This window comes from Kryptolebias marmoratus, linkage group LG24, assembly GCF_001649575.2.
Source record: "Kryptolebias marmoratus isolate JLee-2015 linkage group LG24, ASM164957v2, whole genome shotgun sequence".
In the NCBI taxonomy this organism is placed as follows: domain Eukaryota; kingdom Metazoa; phylum Chordata; class Actinopteri; order Cyprinodontiformes; family Rivulidae; genus Kryptolebias; species Kryptolebias marmoratus.
Genome location: NC_051453.1, coordinates 9,262,552 through 9,283,028, shown reverse-complemented (window position 1 = coordinate 9,283,028; position 20,477 = coordinate 9,262,552). Strand labels below are relative to the sequence as shown.

The following is a 20,477-nucleotide window of genomic DNA, read 5'->3' as shown; positions in this document are numbered from 1 at the left end:
AATCCTGTCAGTGTGATTACATAAGACTGTCGTGTTTTACGACGTGAACGTGATCCTAAAAGACAGGAAAACTGAAAAACGTCGGAAAGTTGCAGCTGGATGTCATCAGCCTTCAAAATGCATTTTTAAAAAGGTCTATTTGTGGAGCTCTTCAAGCTGAGGCAGGTTTTCAAAAACAACCATAAAGAGCCGTGATTCATGGGGAAGACTTTCAGATAGTTGTGTGTTCTGAATACAGCTGAACACTCGCTCCGAGAGTTCAGTCTCCCTTTCCTCCGCAGGGCTGGTTTAAATAAGGAATGGATGCAATCCCTGTTGAATTTTCTCCACCATTTAACTCAGACAAACATGTTTTCTTCACTCAGAGTGATTACAAATTAGCTTCAAATATTTGAGTTACCTGTTTATGTCACAAAAAGGGAAACTGGTTAATTTGACATTATTATTATTATTATTATTATTATTAATTAATCAAATATATCAACAATAAAACTCAACATCTCAATAAAAACTACAAATCTGACAGACAATATTTTTTTTATAACACAAAAATAATAAACTTAGAGTTTTGTAAAGTGTATTTTTTTTCGTTCAGTTGTTCAGATTCCTTTCTTTTTTCTTTCGTACATCTTTTGCTTATTTTCTTGTATTTTCTAAATAAGCAGTTTTCTAAAATAATCAGATGAGCTGAAAAAAACTTTGATAAATGTTGTGTTTTCAGTTTAATTGTTGACCCTAATCTTTACTTTTATTTTTAGTTTGATTTTTTTTTTGCTTGAAAACCTTTTTTAATTTGAAAAATAGATGGGGATTGCCTTTGAAAGCTTGTTCACCTCAGAGTCGGTATGGTCGTCTTGTCTGATGTTTAGTTCAGATGTTTGCCCTGTGGTTGCTTTCTGTGAAGTTCCTCAGTTGTTGCTCTGAAGTTCATCTTGTTGGGCACAGAGAAAGTAACCCGTAGCTTCTAAAATGATAAATTTTCACAAGCTGGGACTGCAGCTAACGCTTCAAGAGTTATCTTTCGCCTGTTGTTCAGGACACTCTGACAAAGTCACAGGTCGACACGACTTACCCTCACAGACCAAATGTTTGCTTAAACAAAGCCATTTGTCCAGAACAGATGTCTAATCTGCTCCCAAGGCTAAATGTGAGACGAAATCCTGCATTCATAAAAGGACAAATGTGAAACGGTCTTCAGTCCTCTTTCACCATGAAGGGTCTCCTCCTTTGCTGCCTTGTGGCCCTGGCCAGTAAGTTTCATTTTTACTTGATTTGTACTAATTTACTTTTACAACATTACAACCTCATAATCAGGTGTTCTTTGTGGTGCATTTTAATGATGAAATTGTCCATTTAACATGAAAAAAAGTGGACAAAAGATTGTTAATCATAATTTATGAGCAAAAAAAAAAAAGACGAATCAACCATGACTCACAGAGTTAAAGGGGGCTTTCAGAGTTGAGTCACGTATCATTTATAGTATTTATAGTATACTGTACTTATTTCATGTTAGTAATAAGGCATTAGTTATAGAGATTTGCAATTAGCGTGTTTCTGTGCATCCATCTATCCATCCATCCATTTTCTTTACCTATTTTTTCTTTCCTGGGTATTTCTCAACATTTGCAATAAGAAATGAAAATAAAAAGTAGTATTTTTTATCTAATTTTAATATGCGGTCTCTTTGATCGTGCAGTTTTAATGCTGTCCATTTCATTTTTTGCAGCGAGTCAAAATCTACGATACGGTAAGTCTCTTTTTCTCCTGACAGCGAAGAAACCAATGAGGCAAAAGTATTGATTTCTCACAAAACAAAATGCTGCGATGTTTAACACCGAGATCATCTCTCAGATATCACCCTGAATCCGAAGAAAACCTACGAATACAAATATGAGGGTGTGGTGGACTTCAGACTCGACAGGGCAAACTTCGCAGAGTCTGGTGTGAAAATAACATGCAAGGCCAAGATCACCGGCGTGTCCGATCAAGTGTTCCTGCTGCAGGTGAGAGAGATGGAAGAAGGTTATTATTATATTTAACAAATACTCTGAGTGGTAAAGCTGGAACAACTTACTGCAGGAGATTAAAATGGTATCAAACAGTTAAAATTTTTTAAATAATAATCGCTCCCCTTTACCTTCTGCAGGACAGATTTCACCAAAATCTCATTTAAACATGAACATGAGAGGCTGTCATGCATGTGGTATGAAACAACTCCAACCGACCTCTTCCTATTCTCCGTTCAAAGGTCTCTGATCTGGATTTTGCTGAGTATAATGGCTTCCCGGAGAAAAACGACTACGAAGCCTCCCCGAAACTGGCCAAACGTATTGCCGCTCAGCTCGTCAAACCTTTCATGTTCGAGTACACCAATGGACACGTCAGCGACATCCTCGCGTCTGCCGAGATCTCCACAACTGTCGTCAACATCGTGAGGGGAATACTGGAATTCTTCCAGGTCACCGTGAAGACCACGCAGCACATCTATGAACTGGAAGAGGTAAATGATCTGATCTGTTCCACATATCATCAGTGAAATCAGTAATTCTTACAGGTTGTATATGTTATATGTTCATTTTGTTTGCAGATTGGGATCCACGGCAAGTGTCAGAGCAACTACGCCATTGAAGGGGACACAGAAACAAACTACTGGAACATCACTCAAGTTGTGGATGTCACTAACTGCAGGGAGAAAGCAGAAATGTACAGTGGAATGGCAAATGCTGTGGAGGACAAGCTATCCAGAGAGGTTTTATCTATTTTCCAGTTTTGCTGTAGCTCATTCTCTGACTGCAAATCAAAAAAAAAGTCAACATCAGCTCTGCTTCTGTTTCTGCATCCTCCAATCTAGAGAGGGAAGTCTGTCTTTTCCACAGTGAGGTATGTTTACACAGTCAAACCATCTGCAGAGGGGGGTCTCATTACAGCAGCTCATGGCCTGGAGCAACAGTACTTCAGTCCCTTCAATGTGAAGGGTGGCACATTCAAGATGCAAGCCATGTAAGTGCAGCAAAAATACACAGACATTTTGTCCTTCTGCATCACACTCCAGGTGTAATGAATAAGCTCTCCCGCAGGAAGGAACTGACTCTGCTCAGTGTGAGCGACACGGCTTCCGCCATTACAACTGGACCCATGGAAAGCAAGGGCAACATTGTTTACAAGTTTGCAGATGCGGATGTCAATATCCCAATTCTGATGCAGAACTTGGACAACCCCGTGCCAAAGGTAATTAATGATAGACCCGCTCCAGCACCACAAATTAAACGTCCACGTGTTTAATTACAGAAATCCAGAGTGACCTGCTGCCTGTCTCCTTCCACAGGCTGTTGAGCTGATCAAAACTCTGGCTGAGGCCAATGAGAACAGCATTGACAATTCAACCACTGATGACATTATAAAGGTGTACCAGCTGATGAGAGTGATCTCGTCTGAAGAACTGGAAAGCATGTGGAAGCAATTTGCAGACAGTCCTGTGCACAGGTGAGATGAACATGAGCACGCATTTTGGGGCAATGACGTCCTTTAAGAGTTCACGATTTGATAGATCGCTGTCAGTCATCAGCAGATGGTTCCATCACAACAAATGGGGATTTGTATTTACTTATTTGTTTATTTTTTCTCAATTTCTCAGTGGGATAAAAATGAAAAAAAAACACAAATGAGTATTCACAATCCTGAGTCAGGATATTCAACACTGATTAAAGCCCTGGCAGAGGTCTATTAGCTCATTTATTTTTTAAATGAAGTGAACTACATGATTGCTAATGAGGTACATTAAATCTAGTATGATTCAGAGCTATGGATGGATAGGGACTGAGTCTGCTCTGAGCTTGATCTTTGATGTGTGAGCCCCATGCAAATTTAAACAACTCACCAAATGACTTATTTACATCCTTTTCTCTGAGGAGTTATTGATTTGGTAGTGAAATCAGACACTAATATACAGCATATCTGCATTACAAGTTTAATGCTTTTCATAATGTGACCCTTAAAAAGTTGAGATAAATAAAGTAACTGTACAAAAGACTTTAACTTGTGTTTTATTCAGACTTTATACTGGAACATTTAAATAGAAAATCTCTCACCATGTTTTTTATAGTATCAGAACATGAGTATCATAAAAGCCAAAGGTCAGCTCCAAAGTTTTGTACTGATCTACGTCTACCCATTAGGTCATTAAATATAATGAAACCCTTTATTCCAAAAGGATTTCTTCTGAGTCAGTAACCCCTGATGATTTACATGATGACAGCAGAACTGACCAAGAACCATTCTGCCTTGGTCACTGAAACCAATGAAAATGTGTCCTTTCATGTTATTGCTCTTCACATTTTTCTAGTTTATTTTATTTGCAAGTTATTACTCATCGTGTTTAACTCCTGTATTTTTTTAATTTAATTTAATTTAATTTATTTATATGTTTTTTACTTATTAGACGTTGGTTCTTGGACCTGTCTGTTGAAATTGTCGATGCCAAAATCCTGAAGTTCTTGGAAAACCGGTTTCAGACAAGAGATTTGACTCCAACTGAAGCTTGGCATACCTTTTTGGTGGCCCTGGAGCATCTGCAGACGACTCCTGAGCTGGTCGAGATGGCTAAAGTGAGTTGGTCAAGAAAATGGAGCAAGAATATTACATTTGGACAACAGTTTCTCACAGTTTTTTGTCCAACATTTGCAGGTTTTCCTGAGGATGCCATACAGTAAATCTCATACCTATCTGTGGAACACTGTGGTTCTTTCCTACGGCTCTCTGGTGTACAGGCACTGTGAATATTATACACCATGTCCAGTGACTGCTGTTCAGGTTTCCAATCTACAAAAAAAACTTTATCTGTTGATATGCAATGACTGTTTGACTTAGTAAGACTTGAACGTCAATTTATATTTGTTACAGCCACTGCTAGACATGGCCACAGATGCTCTGAGGACAAACAACAAAGAAGAAATGGTCCTTGCTCTGAAAGGTCTGGGGAACGCAGGGCATCCTAGCAGCATTAAAACCATCATGCGTTTCCTTCCTGGAGTGGCTGCCACCCCTGTGGATCTGCCGCTTCACGTCCAGAGTGCGGCTGTGCAGGCAATGAGACTCATCGCTGTCAGAGACCCTCACAGTGTAAGAGCAATAAAAGACGCTTCATCCACAGCTTCACCATGTGTCCGATGGAAATAAAATCTGTATTAAGTGTTTAATTTCTCCTTTTGACAACAGTCAGGTGAAAAGTGCAGTTTCACTGGAAAATGTTCGTCTTATTGTGCATTGTTTGAGTGAAAAGTGCCATCAGAAAGAAATTACATAAATAGGATTATCATTTTAAGAATACCTACATCCACATATTTAGGAGGTTTACATCAAATCAGTGTTTTTAAAATATAATAAGCTGTAACATTTGCTCCAACAGTGGATGATAAATATGTGAGTTTGGGTCCTGAAAAAGCTTCTCTTTTTTGCTTTCAGGTCCAAGACATCACCATGAGCCTGTTCCTGCAGAAAGACCTTCCAGCTGAGATCCGTTCGTTGGCCTTCATGGTCCTTTTTGACACCAAGCCATCAATGGCTGTCGTTTCCACGGTGACAACGCATCTAATGGAAGAGACAGACCTTCATGTTGCTAGCTTTGCATACTCCTACCTGCAAGGTTTTGCCAGATCCAGGACTCCAGACAATCATTTCCTGTCAGTAGAGCAACAAATAAATGCTGGATTTGATAGTGAATCCAGAACTGATGTATAGTTTTGTTTTTCCTTTTTATCTGTCCAACAGCTCTATTGCCTCAAGCGTAGCTGTGAAAATCCTCTCACCTAAATTTGGTCGTCTCAGCTATTACTACAGCAAAGCAAAGCACATAGACTGGTTTGATGGTATGTTAGAACACAGCAGAGAAAGATTTAAAAAATAAAAATAAAAAGAAGAAGACATTAGATGACCCTTCTGATGATTTTTTTTTTTTCAGATGATTTCCTAACTGGCATTGCATCAGAATCCTTCATGCTGAAAAGTGCAAACAACACACTTCCCAGTGAAATTATGGCAAAAGGAAAATTCCACATGATTGGTAGAATAATCCAGATGTTGGAGGTAAACAGTTACATAACACCTCTGACATGTGCATTAAAATAGGATGTTTTTCCCATCACAAGTGACATTACTTTTTCTTTGTTTCCATAAAGTTGGGTGTCCGTGTAGATGGAATTAAGGAGCTGTTTGGATCAAGCATTCCTGGATTTAAAGGAGATTATAGCTTCAATGACCTTCAGGCTATTTTCAATGTGGTGAGTGATAACTGTCCCATTTAATCAGAAGTGTTTTTTGCTGGTTGACCAATATGTTCTACATCCTTTCCAGCTTCAAAACTGGGAGAAACTGCAAGACGATAAGCCAGTCCTTTCGGCTTATTCCCGTGTCTTGGGGCAGGAGTGGTTCTTCACTGATATTAGCAAGGAGACCATCCGCAACATCGTTACGGTCAGAAAAGCAAAGCAGTCCACAGCCTAATCAATGATGAATATAAGCATGCAAATCCAAAAACAAACCATGAAAGTTTGTTAATCCTTCTAGGCACTGAGTCCCTCTGCAGGGAAAGCAAGTCTTCTGTGGGCTGCGATTGAGAATATGCAGAAAGGAAGTTCCTGGTACTACACACGGCCCCTTTTGACATTAGAGGCTCGTTATTTCCAAGCCACGACCCTCGGTCTCCCTGTGGAAATTAGCAAATATTATAATTCTCTTACTGTGATCAGTGCTAAAGGTGAGGGATCAAAGGCTACAGCATATGCTCGTTCTAGAAATAGTTTTGCTTTTGACATAACTAAAACCTGTTTAAATTCTGCTTTTCAGCTAAAGCTACCATAAATCCACCTCTAACGGAACATCTGGGACAGCTCTTTAACTCTGAAATTTCACTGGAAACAGATGGCTTTGCTGGGTAATTATAATGAAAGTGAAACAGGATACACTGCCAATATGTTCAACTATAATTTAGGACATACAGTTTGGCCTAAATTCTGTAAACTGTTTTTTTTTTGTTGTTTTTTTTTTTAATTTCTACAAATTGGGATTATATATTTCAGAGGCCTTTTGTTGCCTCAAACGTTACCTTGGGATTTTTGTTTCTTGTCTATTTTTATCTGGGACGGTAGTTACGTTCTTCGGTTTTTCACTTTTTTCAAACAGTTTTTGTGCACCAGATGTTAGGTAATTGCAGGAATTCAAACCCTTCAAAACTGCTTTGTACCCTTTCCAGCCTTTGACTTCAGCATTATTTTTTGTTCATGTCACAAAAAACTATGACAAACAAACATAGATTTTCAGAAGTCCCAGTATTTTAACAAACTTCTAATTTAATTCTTACACAGATTTGCAAGTTCAATAAGTTTAATATTGGATCACTTTTTAACTTTTTTAAATTCCCATTTCTATGACCGGTTTTTGTTCATATTTGTAAAATAAAATTAACAGGTTAAATACATTCTATATTTTATTTTTGCCCCACAAACAGTCTCTTTTGGTGATGTTTGTTTAAGTGTCAGATTTGCCTTAATTATTCTCCACTGTGTTTCTTTGCTTTTTTTCTTTCCAGAGTCTCCAAGGATTACTGGGTTTTCTACGGGATCAACACGGATCTGTTCCAGTGTGGCTTTGAGTCAAAGAACAAAGTGCCCACTGCTGTTCCATGGAAGTTCACAGCCAAGATCAACGTTGCAGAAAAGAAATTTGAGCTCGATTTCCCTCTTTGCAAAGAAGAGATTGAACTAACTTCATTGAGGTATTTCCAAAGACTAAAATGGACAAAACAAATGAAACAAACATTAAACTTTTAGGTCAATTCCTGCTTCCTACAATACAACCAACATCAGATTTAAGAAATGTATCTCCTTCCTTTTTGAACAGATACGATGTGTATGCAGTACTCAGAAACATTGAGGAGCCAACTTCACCCAAAAAGACATCATTAATGCCTGCCTCTGAAGAAGTTATCAGGAGAGATCCCATTGAAGTAAGACTTTGAGTCAAGGCATACACTATATGTCTGCAAACGTTCCATCTGACTGGAATCAGATTCATGTCTCTGTGAATTTTTGCTCTGAAAGATGCTGAAACCAAACACCTGGTATCCATTTTACAACGTGTGTGCTGAGAGTAACATCTACGGAGTGGGTCTCTGCGCAGAGTATAACATAAAGAGACAGTACTACAACGAGGAATACCCCCTCTACTACTTCCTGGGATATGCCAACATGTCGCTCAAAATCGTTCCAGGTGTGTACGTGTGCATTTAGAAACACAACAAATGTCTTTAAGAACACAACAAATGTTAAGCAGTTATGATTTGTAAACCAGAGTCAGTTAAACTCAAATGAGGCAAACAGGGAAATAAAATTGATGTGAGGCCATGTATCTTTTGCTTAAAGGTTAATAACAAAAAGCCACTTTTATCTCATCTTTTAAGCCATTTTAAGGCAATATAAGATACAATTGTTTTTTTTAAAGTTTGAGTATAAATTGGGCATGTTCGTGCTCGTTTTTCATCTTTAGACAATTTTAAAATGAACAGGTTTTTATTTTAACTGCTGACTTAAAAAATAATTATTATGCATGATTTTGTCTTCTTTAGTTTAGATATTTAATGCATGAAATTCTTGTGCCAAAACCACTATTTTTTATAGGATTTTCTGGAGTCTATACATTTGTATTTATTATTTTGTGATTTTACCAGACTGGTTCAGTTTAAAACAATGTTTTGGATCCAGATCAACTCTTTAAAACACAAAACCTAAGTGGCAATGGACAATCACTACGTACAACTTTTTTTTTTTTTTTTTTATCAGTGGTCATATAGGAGCTATTGCAGGGAAAAATCTATAAGATGCTGTTTTATGTAAAAAAAAAAAAAAAAAAAAGCATCTGAATGAATTTGTGAAAACATTCAAAATACTTTAAACATATAAAAATCCTTTACTTTTTAGGTAGGCAACTAAAATTACTTATCTGTTGACATTTGTCACAACATGACAATCCCTTATTACAGTGACTCTGCAAACAGATCGGCCTCAAAGAAACTACTTAACTATCAAGGCCGCAAACATAAAACACAAAACATATTCCTGTTTATTTCATTCAAATAATTGTCTAAAAGATTTGCCAAAGCAACCATTATGTGATCCAGAGTATAAAAAAAAAAAATTCTGAATGTCTGAGCAGGCGTTCACACAACTCTGTCCGACCTTCATCCACATCCTTCTTAAATGTCTCTGCTAATGTAGCTTGTGCCTTTTTATCAGCCCAGACAGTCAAACCTGTTGACAAGATCCACTTTGAGCTCGATGCCGGTCCCAGCAGGCATCCAATGAGCGCTCACCAGCTGCTTCAGACTCTGAGGAAGCTTTCCAAGGTATTTGGCGACCTGTGCAACATTATTATCACGGCACCTGTTTTGGTGTTTGAGTCAAAAATTCAAACCTTTATGAAACTGTGTTTACAGGAAGCAACAAAGAGAATCAACCTAACTTCAGATATTGACCTAAGAAAGAGAGAATCTCATCACAGATCCCACAGCATGCTGATGGAAGTACGCTAAAGAAGCTACATTAAGTTTTTATCCAAACTTGTTTCAGTTGTTGAAAGCACGTGTTTGCACCATCTCTGGCTGGTGGTGAAACTGCATACCGAAGCGTAATGGCCTGGTCTCTGTCTCACTCCTTAGGCCTCAACACCTGAAGCTGTTTTTAATTTCAAAGCATTCGCCATGAATGAGAACCAGAAGCCTGAGGGCTATGATGCAGCCATGTACTATACACCCGAGGCAAATGCTCAAAATGCCCAACTAATTGTGTCCCAAGTTGGAGTGAACACCAACTGGAAGATGTGTCTCGACACCAGTGTGGAAGCTGATGCCGAGGCAAAGGTTGGTGTAGAAAACAAGACACACGGATGAGTTTTACTGTACATTTATGTTTACCCAATCTTTGAGGCCAAGTCGCTTGTTTTGCGGATGGTTTTAATTTTTTATGCCCTACATTTGTTCCAGGCGCACGTTAGATGGGGAGCTGAGTGTCAGTCTTATGACATGTCAGTGAAAGCTGCAGTTGCACAAATCAATGATTCCAAGCCGGTGCTCGAAGCCAAAGTACATTGGACCATGATCCCAGAATACATGGCAGAGATATGCAAAAGGTGATCTTCTGTTAAAATAATGTTTGATTTGTATAATAAAAAAAAGATGGAAAAAGTGATGTATAAAATGAGACAAACTCAAAAGTTCAGAAAGTTTATCTTGGTTTACAGCTGTGATTAGTTCAGCATGTTGACAGAGATTTTCCCTTTTGGTTTTCCAGAGTGGAACGTTACATCCCTGGTGTGGCCTTTCTTTATGGATTCGACCAGGAGCATGAGAAAAATGACAAGCAAGAGGTGGCCGCATCAGTTGTCACTTCCTCAGCAGACACTATTGATGTGAAGGTTCAATTCCCAGAGGTATCACCAGAAACATCATTTGCTGCTGCTGAATCTCCAAATGTTCTCACAGATCCATCAATTTACATGGATGTCCTTTCCTTTCTTGTGTTATAGTACACAGTGTACTACAACAACATGTCATTCCCAGTGCCGTATGTGGGTTGGGTGGATCTGAGCAACATGGCAAACTCAACAAATTGGAATTAAACCCAATAAACATGTAAGTAATCCTAATCAGTTTGACTGACAGGCTCTGTCTTTTTTATTGTCAACCCTTTCAGGCTGCAGGTGATCATGTAAGTGCCCGTGTTTGTGTGCTTCTATGTGTTCCTGTGTCTGTCTGTTAGCAAAATATTTCATGAACAACTAGTCAGATTTTAATAAAACTAAAGTAATCATTGGATGTACATCTACAGCTGACTAATTTTCAGAGTCAACTTGGTTCAGAAATGTCTCCATCATATTTACAGATATATGGCTAAAATTTGACGTGGTAGTAGCTGAGAGTCAGCCCCTACACACACTCTGAGTGCTAACAGATTGTGCAAGATCTTTGTCTAAAACTTTGACATGCAAAGTGGTGGGTGATAAGCATTATTTTAAAAAATGTCATTTCATTATTGTAACTGCGTCGAGTTAATGCATTTGTACGTTTAGACACCCGCTCCCCACAACCCGGAAATACTAGATGGGTAAAGAAAATGAATGGATGAATTTTTATAAAAAGCTGTTTTCAACATATGTTTTGTGTTGCAGAAACACGGCTAAAACCCAGATGGGGGCCAGATACCTGATGTGTCCTGAGATAACGCCACAAGCAGAAATGTTATGATCATAAAGTGTACTAATCTGTTAGATTTATTCATTTGAAACCATGTTTATGTATGGACATTGTTGTAAAAAGACAAATTGTGACAAAAGGCATGCTTGCTCTACCTGAAGCTCACTCAATAAAATTCAAAACAACTCATTTGTGTCACCTGCTTCAATCTGCCTTTAGACTGTCACAGTCTGGGCTCATTAATGAGTAACTCCTATAGAGTTGGACAACGATCCACGGAGCTGATGAAACCCCTGGAAACTGTACAGACCAAGTCACAAAATCCTGTATGTTAAAGTGTTCAATGTTTTCAACGCCTAATTTATAGCAGGGTATGGTTATGCACAACTCACGCAAGCAATTCACATCATGCTTTATTTGCAAATCATAATTTCCCCTCATAATATGCAAAAGATGTCGTGAAAACAGAGCAAATTGGAGTCAAAAAGGCTGGCAGGGTCTCCTGCTCCACCTGCCAGTTTGGCAAATCTTTGTTAGACTCTAAATATCCCACAAGTGTTGGGGGGGGGGGAGTTTTGGAGTCACAAACTGAACCCTGCATGCAAATTATATCACACAGGTTCTCTGTAAGAAGAGGCAGATGTTTGCCAGGTCTGTGTGACATGTTCTGTTTGTTTGATTTACTGACCCAACGGGGCTGTTTGTAGAGTACACAGTGACACCACAAACGCCCGAAAAGTTCACTGCCCCCGCCACATAAAGCTCTCAGTGTCCTTTGGCCAAAGATGAAATGTGGATTGTTTGACTTTTATTCATCAGCACATTTTTTTTAACATCTTCTTTAGTATCTGACAGCATTACTTTGTGAATGGAAAAGATGAAGTTAACATTACCTGACATCAATTAACTGAGATTACTCATAACAAATGGAATATGCCACCTGCCAAAAGCAATAATTGCATTTTAACCAAAGACCGGTTTTTGTGACAACTTTCAGCTCCTGCCTGCACTGATTTGGCCAGATGGTGCTGAATTGCAAAAAAAAAAAAACGACATTGCCATCAAAAGCTGAGCAAGATGAGTCCAATTATAACAGCAACAATATGTTCCGTAATCATCTGGAATATCCTGAAGGCTTTCAAGATGACAGGCAAATCTGTCGTGCCGGCGGCGATATCCACATCACCTCTTGGCCGTGGAGGAGATCAGGGCGGACTGACCTTGTGTTGAAATGGCTTCAGCAGGTTACATCAGCCGGGCAGAGAACGTTCGAGACTGTCTGATGTGCTCATTTGGAGGAGGAGGGATGGGCCACTCTGTAATTGTGGCACGCCTCATTAGGTAGACTATATGATCCAGATTAAAACCCGTCTGAGAGCAGCTGATAGTAAAACCAGGCAATGTTCAGTGCAATGGCTGCATGCTCTGAGCACAGAAATCAGTCAAACCTTTTATTATATTATCAAAGTGGCACCTTATTATAGAAAAGGGACTGAGCAGTTTTAATAGATAGTGTGTAATTAAGAAAAACACAAGACTTACTGTTAGAACTTCAATCTGTGGTGTTTTAGTTCTCCAAAACACCTAATTTGTGTTAAATAAAACTGGGAACAACGATTTCATGTTTACACGTTACAATATGAACACTAGAGGGCAGTGTTTAGTAAATAATAAAAGGCCTGGAACGTGTTGAAAATCCTGGATGCAGTCAGTATTTGTTGAGCTCACAGAAATGGCTGTGTGCTTGGTGTTGACATTTTCAGAATAGATAAATATGTAACTTGGCCAATCAGAAGTGCTTTTCTTTCTAGTTTGCAGAAAGAGGATGCATTTTGACAAAATGCATTAAAAAAATGAAATGCAAACTTGATCTTTCTGTCCTGAACACGCCACCACAGCAACAACACTCTGAAGATCACCTCGGTCAAGACTAGAGTGTCTTAAGCATCTTAATTATTTATAAAATCAATGGTTATTTGCTTTAATATCCTTAATATTATTATTATTTTAGTGACATCATGAAGTCAGCACACCTCATTATTAACACTTCATGAAATGCCTCCAGAAGAGCATGAGGTAATTCCTGCCCCTCAGTGTTTTCAGGGAGTAATACAAAAGCAAATATGTGCTGAGATTGAAATCCTGAGACTACTTTGGATACGTTTATGACAATAATGATAACACATATTACATTTTATGTTTGCAGCATAATATTCTGCGTGGAGTCAATATGTTGTTGCTATTATTTTGTGAAGTAGCCTCTCAGGCTTTTTGCATAAACAGAGTTGGCAGCTGAAACGAGGCTAAGGTGAGAACTCCTGCTAAAGGCTGTGAAACTTGCACACTTTTCTCGAACAGAAAGTGCAAGTGCTGATAGATAACATCACAAGTATGAAGCCCACAGTGATATAATTCGACTGAAATATTAAATTATGACTCCACATTCCTACGATGCACTGTCTGGACCTAATGAAGATTGTAGGGTTTTATGTTTCCAACAAAATAAATGACATCACGCGTCAAATTTCTGAGGAAATTTAGCTCATATTTTAAAAGATTCTCTAAGGTGTAAAACGTTTCACCAAAACAGTTTTATGCATGCCTCCAAACTGATATGAGACATCAGGGCTGTTCAGTAGTTGTCGATATCTAACTGAATATTTGTTGTTGTTTTAAAGATTCTGATTTTAACTGTGGGTGAAAAAATTTTTAAATTTCTATATACCATTTTGCTTAGTTTCTTTCTACAGAAACAAAATTTGCCTTTTGATTTGATCATGCAAAACAACAAGGAATAAAGGTAAGAAATGCACTGCGGGTAAGAAACAGCAACATGGACCACGATTGGTGGCTGAACTTCCCAAACTGCTGGTTAGGCAGTGTTGTCCTCATCATTGTTTCATTGTTTTCTCCTTCCCTCCTCCCCCCTTGACTTCGTGCTTCACAACCATTTTCTCAAAAAAACACCTGATTGCTGGTCTTTGAGGTGAGCTACGACTGTGTTTTCTGAAAGAACAGCGCTCACACCTGTGAGGTTTTTGTCAACTGGTAAACAAAGCTTGTCACTTTGATTGGCACTGATTTCCAAAGCGACGCAGGAGATTTCGGTTTGAAAGGCTGTGCGCGACGAGGGGAGCTATAGTGTCATGTTTCACAACAGGAGGGCTTTTTTTTTTCTTTTCATATTTTTTTTTTTGTTCTGAAAACAGAAAAAAATATAAAGACATTTTGAAATGGTTTATTTCAAACCATTAATTTCTTACCCTAACCAAACACACAACAATACCTAAACATAAAGAGCTGCTGAATCTTGCTAGAGGAGTCAGACTTTCAGTAAAAGTAAATTTTTTCTGTTATGTTTGGTGTCAGCTCTGATGAAACGGGGAATGTTTTTGAGGAAATGCGTATTGGCTGTATCGAACAAATGCATTGTGTGAATTCCTTCCAAATCCTATCTAGGAGGTACCAAAATCCATAAACAGCTTTACACAGGCATCTTTAGCTACTGTAATATTTTGGGATTATCCTCAGCTATCCAGAAAGCTGATCACAAACTCATAAACCCTGCCAGTGGCCTGACCATTGTGGATCTCTCTCTGGAGCCAACCAGGATAAACTGACTGCGAGCTAAACTCTAACAAGGAAATCTATAAAGAGAGTTACACGGCCACCTCCGAGCATCAACACAAGTACGAATGCGAGGCAACAGCTTGCATGACACACATACTCGAGCTCAGATCAGCAGCTGTTCATTCGGCTCGGCTGCCCTCATCTGATTTGCAGAGTTCACAATATTGAATTAGCAAATTGAAAAATAGCATTTCCAAAACAGATAACAGCATTTTCTTCCCCTATAGGAGAGGTTTGTAAATGATCACCTGCAGAGCTTTACTGCATGTCTCTAATCATGCTGTTAGATTTCTCTCCTGCCCGTCAGGACTTGGGGGGTTATTGTTGTTCTTCATGTTTAAGTTTGGGTTTTTTTTCTGTCTTGTATTTTCTTGTTTGGTTTGCTTTTGTTTTGTCTGGGTTTAGTTCTGTCTTTGTTTCGTGTCATCATTCACGTCTCCTCAGTTTATCTCTTGTCTGCCTGCCACGCCCATCTTCACCTGATCCTAGTTGTAATCATCTCACCTGTGCCCACTTCCCCTGATTACCCTCTGTTTTAAAACCTGGTCATCCACTCACTGCTGGTTCTTTGTTGCCTCAAGCATTGTCCGGTTCCCCTCTTGGGTTGTCTCTAGTTTCTGCTCATTTCCCTGGGTTTCGTTCTGTTTAGTTGTGCTGCTACGTCAGCCCTTTGTTTTGTTCTTTTATTCAGTTATTTTACAGATACTGAGCTCAAATTTGATGTGGTAGTAGCTGAGGGACATTCACAACACAAACTCTGAGCGCAACAATCAACAGTATTGCGTGAGATTTTGTGTCATGTTATTTTGGGGATTTTTTATGTTCTGTCTAAGGGAGAGAAAAAGATAAGAACATATTAAGTGGAACTTATTGAATCATTGGGTCACTGATGCTGATTCATCCTGTTGGACTGATAACAGCACAACACGCTGAAATTCAGAAAGCTGACAGTTTACTGTGCTCCAAAATCAGCTGTCAATTGTTGTTTCTTTGGACTATTTCCAAAAAGATTTTGTGCAAACTGATCCTTCAGAGGTACATATCAGACACACCACAAATATGTGTGTCATGTCTCCATGAATTTATAAAGTTTTAGTGATTTTTTTTTTTTATATAATTACTTTTTATTTCTTCAAACAAACTGAAGGCTGCATGTTCTTCTCTAAATATTAACGGTACGTTGGAGTTGTGATCGTAAATCTAGAAATTTTCCATCCTGCCAATTTGAGGATTATATTTCTATGAAAGTAATGGGAACAATTTCCTTTACATTCAGCCCTGATTGGATAAGCATCGACCTAAAAGTCAACTGATAGTCTTTTAATCTCCTGGCACTGAAATTCGATCTCACAGCAACAGCACATGAAAGGTTTAAATGTCCATTACTGTCATTTTTTTTTAACTTATGAAGAATCATTGCTTGAATATGGTTCATGCTTCAAGATGTACATTTTGAATTTTTAGATGTATAATCATTTTGAGGTAATACTTACAATATAAGTGAACATATTGAGTTGGGATTTACACCATAAATACAACTGGGCCAAATAACCATGAGGGGGCGCTGTTGATCTTAGCACTGATTGAACCCTTCACTTGTGGAAATTTTTATCTCTTTTCGTGCAGATCAGTTTCATTATCCCATTCCACCCATTTGACCCAGAAATTCAGACATACACGATAAAACAAGTGTGTCAGAATGGTCAGAATTAAATATTAATGCATGTGGATAAAACTTGGAATGGGCTCTCCTCGGAGAGCACTCTGTTTGTTCATTTCAACTGACCAAGCATTTATGCATTTAATGCATACATGAGCGGCTTTGCAAAATGATGCAATTGGGACCATTTTCAAGTGTTTAAGTAAAAGAAAGAGAGGGATATTAAAATTTTTTTTTTTTTTTTTTTTTTCCAGAGCAGATTCAATTCAATTCCCCTCCCTTTGGAAGACATTCACTGTTGAGAGATCCTTGTGGTAAAAAAAAAAAAAAAAGTAAAAGTTGTGGTGAAGAAGCTTCAAGACTCCAGCAGCCAGGAACACAACGATTCTTCCTGTGCAGTCTTACAGGCTCCTATCTGTGGCAAATGAAGGCCACTGATCCCTGTGACTGCGAGGAGTGGTTGGCATGGCAACCTCACAGTTTATCAAGGTTCCAGGCAGCGAAGAGGAGAGTCTACTGATGTTACACACACACACAGGATGTAGACTACAATGACAAAATGAAACTAATTCATCTATTTGTTTTTGTTTTTTTTCCTCTCAACTCAATGTAAAAGATGTTAAGTGGAAACATGCACATATGCTCGGATTGGATTAGCAACTCCATGCAGGAGCTCATATTGTAGTTAGCAAACATTTACATACTGAGGTGAGCAGGTGGCAGAGCGACAGGGTGATTAGAGATTAGCTATGAGTGCCGGTCTGATTCCTGCAAAAAACAAAACAAAAAAAGAAAAAAAAGAACCCAGAATTTACACAGTGTAATGAGCTGATGTTGTTTTTCATTCATTCAGACTGTAACAAGATCCATCCATTAATCAGTTACAACGCATCCGATCCAAATGCCTTTTCATGTACAAATTACAAATTATGGTGTTGTGTGTTTGCTGTGCAATTCAAATAAAAAAATCCAAAATATAATGCTGTCCTATTAGTTCATCTGTTCAATTTGTTTTATTTCTACGAAGAAGAAAAAAGAAAAAAAAAAAAGAAAAAGCAAAGATTTGTATGTGTAGTTTAAACCTGACTGGGGTGGTGGGAGAGATAGTCAAGCTCCGTCAAGCTCTCATCTTTCTCCTGTGTGTTCCTGAATCTGCTGCATCTGTTAGCATGCCACACTTGTTTTCCCTCCAACACACACACAACCTGCCCAGTTGTGTGTCTCTAAATCTGTTTGCAAAGTTCCTTTTAATACAAACTGCACTACAACAAGTGTGACGGCTGCTTGTCATTTCTACATGGCTAAAGAAATAAATAATCGCCTCGGAAAAAAACGCACGACAAGCATAACGGGTACACTCGGTTTGACACCTGAGTTCATCTCGCAGTAATTGAGCTGCTCAGCTCACAGCTAATGGAGTGAGATTGAAGTTCAGAAAACACACTCAGTCGTGGATATTCAGACCTGTATGAAGTATTTACCCTTCTTCCTAAAAGGTGTTTTTTTCCAAGCAAGTGGCATTTTCCTTTCTTGTTCAGTCTTGCATTATTAGGAAACTGAACTAATGTTGCTGTTGTTGAAGGAATGATGCACTTCGTCTCACAGCCTCTGCACAATGGCATGTTCAATTGGACATAATTGGCAAAAATGACCCATGAGTCGGTACAGTGGCTTAAAACCTGTTGTGTCGACGATTCTTTGTTAAAGTTAAGACAGGTGGCAGGCCTTTTGAGAGCGTGCTGCTCAATAAAATCGAGTGGCTACAGATTGCAACTGAGCATTTTAAATGCAACTGATAGAGTAGGGGGAAAAAAAGTCAATATGTGATAAATGCCATTACCTGACAGCGACAAGCCTTGACAAAATATTGTGATATGAAGCTACAAATGTGCTCCGAGTCATCTTCATTTGACACGCTGTTAATGAGAAGCTGCAATGTGAATTATTGTGACATCCTGCGAAAAATAAATGAGAATTTTTTTTTCAATTTTGTAACTGCCGAACACTTTCAGACGCCCCGAAAGATGCGTCTAATCTGAGCTGTGGCTGGCAGCTCACGGCAGGACTGCTGTCAGGCCCGCTCTCGGTGAGGCAGAATGATTAAAGTCGCCGCAAAGTAACTCTTAAGACAACCACCTGACAAGATGACTGTGGTGGCACAACTTAAGACATAAATAGGTCTCAGTTGGAAAAATACAACGCGCACCGGGATAATTTCTGAAAACAAAAACAAGTACACAAATATCATCATCTTCCTTCAAAACTGGCACCGGCACATTTGACTCATGATAGTGTTAAACAAAACCAACATTCTGTTTTATCCAAGATGATTTATTGTATCTTCATATATCTGCGTTATGGTTATTCTCTATTTTGTTTGTGCCTGTGATCAAATTTTTGAGTTGGATATACAAAGAAACATATTAATGGATCCGCACAGAACAAGCAAAACCAATTTAGACATAAAAACGCTGTAATTAGTGTGATAATTTTGTGTATTTGTGTTCAGGATTAAATGATCTGTTACCATTAGTGGCCCTCATTCTGCTTGTTTCCATTTAAGCTACAGCAAAAATTTAAAAAAATAAATAAAAAACTCCTGTATGATCGCACAAATGACGTCCAATGTTTGCAGGTTCTGCTAACATTTCATATTATGAGGCAAACATTTCCTAAACCACCTTGCTCGTGTGCTACAGTGAATAGAAATCCCTGCGTGTCTCCTCGCATCTGTTGTGTTTGCAGAGCATTCATTACATTTGTTTAGTTAGAGGACGAGATAAAAATGCAAGAATATGAAATGAGTATAAAAATCATCTCACTTCGAGTCGCTCTGCTTTGTTTGCATCCAGACGCGCCGATGATGTGCTTGGAAACGGTTTTCACCTGAGTTCTTGCAGGCGATGGCTACTCCTGCTAGTTTACAGGCCACACAAATGGGAAAACCATCCAATATAAGTAAGCCTTATCAATGAATTATTCCGTTTTAATGAGTTCTTTTAAGATAGCAGTCAGGCGCGTTTCTTTTTAACCATCACATGAAAGATTTTTCGTGATAGAATTTAAATTGCTGTCAGACTACAGGGTTGTGTTTGTCATTAGGATTATTAGAAAAGAATATTCTAAAATTATGTCAGAGTTTAATGTTGCAAACCAAGCTGTCTCATCTTGTGAAGTAAATCTGCCTTCGAAACATAAATTAATGCACATGTGGAACAAAAGAACTTTCCTGTGTTGTTGGTTATTTTCTTTTGTTTTATTTTTCAAATCTTTCTACATGAAAAAAGCAGAAACTCAGATCAGTTTGAAGTTCTCCCTTTGTTCCACACCCCTGGTTTTTGTCGACTTGAGACTATTTGAACGCGGATTCAAAAGCTACCAAAGTTACTGACTCTGGCTCTTCGTACCTCCTTTGTCCATCAGTCAAGCGTCACCTCTCGTTTGTTGCTGCAACTGCACACATCTGGCCTTGCAGCGTCGTTTCAAACGGCGCGTTGTTTGAAACGTTTCAAAGAACACAACAAAAAAGCTCAATTGATTTGTTGCTTCTGTGCGTCGTGACACTAAAGCCAGTACAGAATACGACAGCCAGCCTGACATTTCACCACATTCAAAGATAATTTCTCTGCCTGCCTATTTATAGATCTTTGGAGAACTTTTAATGCAGCTGATCACACTGTTCTCTGACAGCGATTACTTGACTCCGAAACCACAGTTTGTGCATAATGACAGCCTCGGGGTTGATGTTTTACCTTCGCAGATTTTCATCTGTGCCTGTGTCTCTGTATGTTTAGTTACATGTTTAAACTCTTAATCTGTGTCACCGTGAACCGGCATGTTAATCTTTGACAGTATAGTGATCTAGGTATTTAGTTTTGCTAATGATCTTGATGCATTTACAGCTTTTGGAAACTTTTAAATCTCCTTATTTTTTATAGTTTAAACGTG

General features: G+C 38.6%; 1 protein-coding gene across 1 annotated transcript; it reads left to right on the top strand.

Moving 5' to 3' along the window:
• Positions 1–1,122: 1,122 nt before the first annotated feature.
• vtg3 (vitellogenin 3, phosvitinless) lies at positions 1,123–11,428 on the top strand. The gene is made up of 28 exons (XM_017413379.3): positions 1,123–1,250; positions 1,727–1,747; positions 1,852–2,003; positions 2,249–2,500; positions 2,588–2,749; positions 2,852–3,000; positions 3,078–3,228; positions 3,326–3,483; positions 4,439–4,604; positions 4,684–4,809; positions 4,900–5,118; positions 5,461–5,678; positions 5,767–5,864; positions 5,957–6,081; positions 6,174–6,275; positions 6,349–6,468; positions 6,562–6,751; positions 6,841–6,928; positions 7,583–7,768; positions 7,894–7,999; positions 8,094–8,262; positions 9,285–9,394; positions 9,485–9,571; positions 9,707–9,907; positions 10,031–10,176; positions 10,338–10,476; positions 10,573–10,678; positions 11,215–11,428. Exons 1-27 carry the CDS (start codon positions 1,211–1,213, stop codon positions 10,663–10,665), a joined length of 3,774 nt encoding a protein of 1,257 aa, XP_017268868.1. The 5' UTR covers positions 1,123–1,210; the 3' UTR covers positions 10,666–10,678; positions 11,215–11,428.
• Positions 11,429–20,477: the final 9,049 nt, after the last annotated feature.

Bases quoted from the DNA above. Each gene is read 5' to 3' on its own strand.
- vtg3 (XM_017413379.3), top strand. From the start codon at position 1,211: ATGAAGGGTCTCCTCCTTTGCTGCCTTGTGGCCCTGGCCA. The intron at 4,810-4,899 runs GTTTCCAATCTA...TATTTGTTACAG, and splicing joins GTCCAGTGACTGCTGTTCAG to CCACTGCTAGACATGGCCAC. The intron at 10,177-10,337 runs GTGATCTTCTGT...TTGGTTTTCCAG, and splicing joins ATGGCAGAGATATGCAAAAG to AGTGGAACGTTACATCCCTG.